The sequence below is a fragment of the Solanum stenotomum genome, chromosome 5 (genome assembly GCF_019186545.1).
Source record: "Solanum stenotomum isolate F172 chromosome 5, ASM1918654v1, whole genome shotgun sequence".
NCBI classification, from domain to species: Eukaryota; Viridiplantae; Streptophyta; class Magnoliopsida; order Solanales; family Solanaceae; genus Solanum; species Solanum stenotomum.
The window spans coordinates 56,787,148-56,795,001 of record NC_064286.1 but is presented as its reverse complement, the minus strand read 5'-3'; the positions used below and the strand labels follow the sequence as shown (position 1 = coordinate 56,795,001).

Genomic DNA, 7,854 nt, shown 5'->3' with positions numbered 1-7,854 from the left:
CAGCTAGCTTTTGATTGTGCCTATCTTTCTCAATAAAATAAAAGAAGCGATGATGCATATTACAGGGTGTATAGCATAATTAAAGAGAGTTAAATATAAGTATAATTTTCATATATTTTATAGTGTTAAGAGTTAATTATATTATTTTCTTACTATTTTTTAAATTACAAAAATCTTTTAAGAATTTTGGATACATCACTGGACTTTTGAATACATCAGCAGACATCCAATACATAGGAAGATCATATATCAGAGAGGGGATAAGAGATCTGGATAAATAGAGGAGGGCTGTATCAAATAAAGGAAGGATGTATGCAAGAGGGAAGGAATGCATTAGAGAGGGGATAGATGTATCCGATAGGGAGATAGAGATATATCAACGAGAGGTGAGTGATGTATCCGAAAGAGGATTTTTGAATTTCTTTTTAAATAATAGGAAATTTTAGAGATTATGGTAAAATAAGATGTGTGTTTAGGTAATTTTTCCTAAATAAAATAATACATGTTACTTCTTTTGTTTCATTTTATCTGGCACCGATAAATTAATTTAAAAAATTAGTCGATTTTTTATATGTTTTTTATAAATATTTATGTCATCAGTTATCAAGATTAGTATGTTTTATGCTAGATATATAAAAACACTAAAAAATAAGACAAATAAATTAAAACGAAAGTATCATAAAAAAAATTCAAAAATATCCTCAAAGTGCTCAAGCAGGCATGTTGACCTGCTACGTGCTTGAACACTTTGAAACTCCCTCTTATAGTATAGTAATTTGAAAATATATACATTAGTATTATTTAAAAATTATGTAAGAAATACTATAAACTATAATAATTAACAATTTAAAATATTTAATAATATTAAAATTTAATCAACACTCTAAATTTTATTTATGTTACATAAATTGAAATAAAAATAATAAATATTAAACTCGTACTAACACGGACACGTAAGTCCAGTTTTTAACATAAAGTTCATCTCACAAATGAACTGGCCCGTGAGGACTTTCAAAATGGATATATATGGCAGGAATTTGCTGATGAGTTGGAATTGATTGTCCACAGTCCAACTAAAATAAAAATGAGGAGTATTTGTCAAAAGTCAAAATTGGAGGTGGTCAACGTATTAATTAGTAACATATGTGAAACCGAGTATGTTTCTCAAAACATTGGTCATCATTTCCTCCGAAAAAAAAGAAAAAAAAAAAGAATGCTACAATGTATGGTTTATGGTTGGACTGCACCGTATACAGAAGCGCATGCTAATTCGGGCTAATATATACTTTTCACCGTCGTATAATAATTATTTATTATTGACTTGATACATGAATTAAAAAGTAGTAATTTTTCACATTTATGCGTGAAATTCTTGTTTGGTGTTAGAAATACGAAGTTAATAGTTTTCATATGTTTTACATCGATATTATTTTTCATTTGAGCTGAATATAACTTATAGACACTAGCAACAACAATAGCATGTGTAACAAGTATAATATCACAAGTAAAATTTAAGGAAGATAGAATATACACAAATTTTATGAGAATTAAAAAGTTGTTCACGATAAATACTCTTCTCAAAAGAAGTTAACTTATATACACAAAAAGTGTAAAATAAATAAATTACACTAGCAAATCATTAATTTGATTATAATTACATTTAACTAACAATAATAAGTGGAATTAGCATATAACTTTAAAGGTAAGACAAGTATATTTCTTTAGCAAGTTAAATTGCACTATTAGTACAAGAGTTTCCCAAATGTTATAGGGTAATTAAGTTAACAGCCTATTTAGAAAAAAAGTGAAAAGTAATAAATTAGAGAGTCAAAAGTTAGATGCCCACCCAAATCGTCTTTAATTATATCTTTTTCCACTAAGGATTAAAAAAGTTAGCATCCAATTTATCAATCACCAAATTCCACAACGCACCAGCAACTTGCACAACACTGATCAATATGCCCAAACACCCAAGAAACATGTTGAGGCAATACATTAAGCTGTTTCTTTGAGGTTTCTTGATGAAAATCCACATGAAGCAAGGGTAAACCAGAGATAATGGCAACGCGATCCCTCCCACAAACGCGGCTAGGCTTCCCAAGAATGGGAATGCCACGGATATAAAATATGTTAATCCGCCGAAGAAGAGCTTGATGCATGATCGAACCCACCTTGGGCACGCCTTAAGGTGCCTGCTTACGTATATTCTTTCCAAGTTGTCAAAGACGGGCATGGCGTAAATTTGAAATGAGCATAAACATTGAATCACCACCATCATGTATATTGTGCCTATTAACCATTTTGGTGTACTCTCTCGGTGGTACTTAGCAATTGCACCTATAATTCCATTTGCCGGCATCTGTCAATTAAATAACCTTTTTAGATAGCTAACTACAAACAAATTATACGAAATAATAATTAGTCTCAAAAATCGAATACAATAATTAAAGCAGAGTAGTAAAAATAGTTTACCATATTTCCATAAGCCCAATATCCTCCAATTGCCAAGGGAAATACACACATTGCGATTAAAGAGTAGGATGCTATCACTCCTCTCCACATTCTTGTCTTTGTAGGATGTTTTGGATTTGTTGGTAATGTCCCCTGTATAATTTTACATGCAACTTTTTCAATAATGCAATGATAAAAGACGGAATCAGAACTGAATTTGATAGATTCAATCTTTAAAATCAATAACACTACACTTAACATAATCGAAACCATCGACTAGTTTTCATGTACATGTCAATGTCCAGAAATTAATATTGATTCCGATTGATAACAACATTAATTACCTGTATTTCCAATACAAGATTGTGACCTCGAAAAGCAATGGCAACGATAGCAACACCATTTAGGACAGCGCGAAATTGAGCCATAGTTGTTGTTACATTATCCGACGGATTATAAGTGACACCATTAGGCCTGCCTTTGGCAATGGAAAGTGCCCAAATCATAGTGAAATAGGCCACACCCAAGATTGAACCAACAAAGGAGACCCAAGCCAATGAGTTCAAATTTGGAAAAAATCGGGCAATTAAAATGGCAAGAGACACAAACACTAAGAACCATTGAGCTCCACTTAGTGATTTGTGAAGACAATGTTGATCATTTTCACATATGGTATTGTAGAAAAGTTGTAGGGTACGTCCCCCTGCAATAATAGACATGACACAAGTGCCCCCTGATAGGTACATTGTTGGGAAGATGGAAAGGCACTTTCCCAATTTTTCTCCTGAAATAATTATACATTCCATTAGTTTCAAAAAGTGGACATGTATATGTTAGATGTAGGAATCGTGAAATTTGAATATCATTGACGTGATTTTATAGCTATATGAATACCAAGGACACATGTTACATTTACAAACATAAGTTTCAAATTTATTTTTTAATATTTCTTAAATTTCATGTTCAGTTAAAATAAATTCTTCGTTTGAAATAATTACCGAAAGCTATAATGGCGAGTTGAAGGTATCTGCTATAACGAGTTCCATTGACCGTTTCATGAAGATGAACTAAGAGCCACATGGTGTAGAGCCGCCATGCAAAAATGACGGTGAGAACTACTATTCCCCATGACCTGCACCAATTAATAAAAAAGTTGTGTATATATAGTGAGTTAGATACATTGCGTAAACTCAGTTTATACTATTAATTTACAGGTTTGTTTTCACATAACACCTATAATATGTACGTTTAATAGTATATATTATATATATAGTAGAAAATAAGACAATAATTGTGTATGGATCCTTCTGCCCATACACGATTATTTCCTTTCTATCCATACTGGCTCCTTTTCTACGAAAGGACCACTGATGATTAAAGTCTAGCTAGACATTACTTCAAACATATGTAATCATATTTTCTTATTAATTTATTCTAAAGAGAATGACATAATTAATTTTATTTGTAATCATTTTTTTTATAAACACATAAATATTATGACATGCATATTTAAGGTTATAAGTTAAATAATTCATAGTTATACGAAAGCTAACTTTCAACTTTTTTTTTAATATTAATTTCATATTAATTCAAACTGTCATGTCATGTGAGTATACATATTATCGTGCCTTATTTGAATTATTCCATTTGGGACATTTTTTATTTCTTTGCAGAAAAATCTCCTAGACCAAAAGTACATCAAACGTAGTGGCAAACAATGGGAAAAGAAAGTCTTTTACGTATGTAGATTCCTCCACAATTTTAATTAACTTTTTTACTTACATCACACCAAAAGCATGAAAAAGGAAATTAATAAACATAAAAAAATATTGCAAATTCTTTAAACAGACGACTGACTTTATAGGGTCAATACATTGAAACTATTAACTGTGTAGTCTTGGATTACTTTTCCTCTAAGGGTTGTTAAATTTATTACTCCTCCGTTTTTATTTCATTTTACTTGATTCTTATATAAAAATGTTTGTTCTATCTGTCATATAGTATATTACTTTTGCTTTTAAATAATTTCAATCGGTTGTTGTGATAAAAAATTTCTTACACGTAAATGTAGGACTAACTGAATCATGGATCAGCAAGAACTAGATATAGCACACAACATGTAAAAGACATTAACACGTATCTTTAATTTCATACTTATTACAAAATTCTAAAGTTATTTTTAATTACATAAAATTCGAACCCAGTAGAATTAAAACCAAAAAATTATTCCTTTTGTTCACTTTTTTTGTTCTTTTCTAAGAAAAATCTATAGTCGCTATCCTGCACAGAGTAAAACCCCCCATTTCCATGTAATAGCTCGCAAATCACACAAGAAAGGTAATCTGCACTAGGCAAGCCTAATGCGACGAGCTTGACCCAGAAGGCAAACCCCTTGCTTTCGCTGGGAGATTTTGAACTTGAGACCTCCAACATGGAAGTCTCAAGCCCAAATCACTTGGTCACTCCGAAAATTTAGCATTTATCACTTATTCCTCAATTCATTTCCAAAACCCAGTACTAAGCATCAATTAAAGGTAGTATGTCAGTTACTCCCTCCGATCCGTCTCTATATACATCTATTAAGAAACAATGACTACCATTCTACCCCTTTTAATTGATAGGATTCTAAACATATTTTTTCAAAAATATTAACTCAATATCAATAAATTATGGGTACTATAGGAAAAAAAGTTGTCATAAAAAATGACAAGTAAATAAGGATGGAATAAGTATTAAGTATTTTTTAATAACTATACGTATATGTCAAATTCAAACGTGATAAATAAAAATGAATAGAGAGGCAGAAGAACATATGTACCATCCGAGTGAGGTGAAAGCAAAGGGAAGAACAAGCGCCGGAGTTCCAATACCGGACGACAAGAGATGAAACGCTGCCGTATAAGCATTCCCCTTTCTCGATTCCGTTATTGGCAACAAACTCTCTATTTCTTTCACAACATCCGTATCCTTCTTCTCATCGACGACGACGCCATCGTCAACCGGTGAAAAATCTGTTCCTTCTGAGTGAAGAGTATCGTCATCGTCATTAATGGGTATAATTTTGAATGAAGAGAAAGATCTCTCTATACGACACCATTCGGATACCTCGACATCTCCCATTGCCCTTTGTAAATATGAGAAATAGGTTTGTTTCAATTGTGAATATATGTGAGAAATATGTTACAAGAAAATTGACTGAGTTGTTGTGTTACTCCTATTATATATAGATATGTTGGTGTTATGACGTAATTGATGACTATAATATCTGACGTAAATAAATAATGATAATGTGACTTCCCTACTTACCTCCTTTTAAAATATACTACTTAATAATAAGGGTAAAAAGGGCACATATATTCCTCTATTATTCCTCAATTTTGCGATTTAAAATAGATTTATCTTTATTTAAAAAGTAGTGCATATATATTATTATCGTCTGATAAATAGTGTATATATACCTTTGTCGTTTTTTATTAAATAGTGTAGATTTATCATTTATAGTTAACAAATTAAAGGAAAAAAAAAATTACATTTTAATAGGAGTAATTGTAACCCGTAGCAAATAATTTCCATTCGCCTCTCTCCCTGAATTTCTTGCTCTCCATTTCTCGCTGCCAGTCTCTCCCTCGCCTCTCTCACTTTATACAAACAGAAATGTATAAATTGCGTTTGTGTTTGTATAAAGCGAGAGAAAACTGTATATACATATCTTTTCGTTCGCCTCTTTCCCCAGAGAATCTCGCTTGCCACTCTCGCTTGCCTCTCTCACTTTTATACAAACACAAATGTATAAATTGCGTTTGTGTTTGTATAAAGTGAGAGAAAGTTGTATATACAAATACATATATTTTCGTCCTATACACTTATAATTATACAAATACAGATCATTCTCTGCCTAGTTTTCTTTTGTCTTTCTCTCTTTCTCGCTTTATACAAACACAAATTATACAATTGATTCTTTTGTATATGTATACCGAAATATACATATTAATAGCCATAGCAAATATAAATTTTGTTATGGAGCGCAATTATACAAACTATAGTTATAGCATACAAATATGATTTTTATGTTTGCTAAACCTAAAATTTACTCTAAAAAGATTACCTCATTCATTTTTTACGCACCTAAATCCGACCCAATTAAAAATAATGATTATTCATTTATTCAAACTTGATCCAAGCCCATTTTATGACTGATTCAAGAAAAAATGATTATTTTTTCCATTTGGATCGGGTCTAGAAATGTAAAAAAGGAGTGCGGTAATTTTTGAAAGTCGCATGACAATTTTTCAATGAAGTACATATAGATATTTTAACGAAAAGAGTAAATATCTACCATTTGTTAGAACTTCTTTCTAATTAAAAGAATTTTAATTAGAAGTAAAATACACTTCTAATTAAAATTCTTTTAAAGAATGTGTCAAATCATCAAAAAAGTCTGAAAGAAAAAGATGAAAGTACTATTTGTGGTCTCAAAACCAGGAAATAAAAGGGTGAAACAATACAAATTTCACTAGTTTAGTCGTAATTATGTTCGGACATGTAGTTTAACAAATTACATACCTTTTGTACCACTTTTTTGTTGTTCAAAACATGTATTTAAGGGTTCAGATACAAATACAGATCATTCTTTGCCTAGTTTTCTTTTGTCTTTCTCTCGTTCTCGCTTTATACAAATACAGATTATACAATTGATTCTTTTGTATAAGTATATCGAAATATACATATTAATAGTCATAGCAAATATAAAGTTTGCTATGGAGTGAAATTATACAAACTATAGCTATAACATACAAATATGATTTTTATGTTTGCTAAATCTAAAATTTACTCTAAAAAGATTACCTCATTCATTTTTTACGCACCTAAATCCGACCCAATTAAAAATAATGATTATTCATTTATTCAAACTTGATCCAAGCCCATTTTATGACTGATTACAAGAAAAAATGATTATTTTTTTTCATTTGGATCGGGTCTAGAAATGTAAAAAAGGGGTACGGTAATTTTTGAAAGTCGCATGGCATTTTTTCAATCAAGTACATATAGATATTTTAACGAAAAGAGTAAATATGTACCATTTGTTAGACGATGAGGTATATATGCATCAATTCTTTCTAATTAAAAGAATTTTAATTAGAAGTAAAATACACTTCTAATAAAAATTCTTTTAAAGAATGTGTCAAATCATCAAAAAAGTCTGAAAGAAAAAGATGAAAGTACCATTTGTGGTCTCAAAACCAGGAAATAAAAGGGTGAAACAATACAAATTTGAAGTCGTAATTATGTTCGGGCATGTAGTTTAACAAATTACATACCTTTTGTACCACTTTTTTGTTGTTCAAAACATGTATTTAAGGGTTCAGATACATGTATCTCTGATATATGTGAGTCAATTAATTT

At 30.5% G+C, this 7,854-nt stretch overlaps 1 protein-coding gene across 1 annotated transcript; it reads right to left on the bottom strand.

Moving 5' to 3' along the window:
- Positions 1 to 1,662: 1,662 nt before the first annotated feature.
- Positions 1,663 to 5,637, bottom strand: LOC125865224 (lysine histidine transporter-like 8). Its single transcript, XM_049545432.1, has 5 exons — positions 5,270 to 5,637; positions 3,450 to 3,583; positions 2,796 to 3,235; positions 2,473 to 2,604; positions 1,663 to 2,359 (listed from the first exon to the last, which is right to left on the bottom strand). Exons 1-5 carry the CDS (start codon positions 5,569 to 5,571, stop codon positions 1,877 to 1,879), a joined length of 1,491 nt encoding a protein of 496 aa, XP_049401389.1. The 5' UTR covers positions 5,572 to 5,637; the 3' UTR covers positions 1,663 to 1,876.
- Positions 5,638 to 7,854: the final 2,217 nt, after the last annotated feature.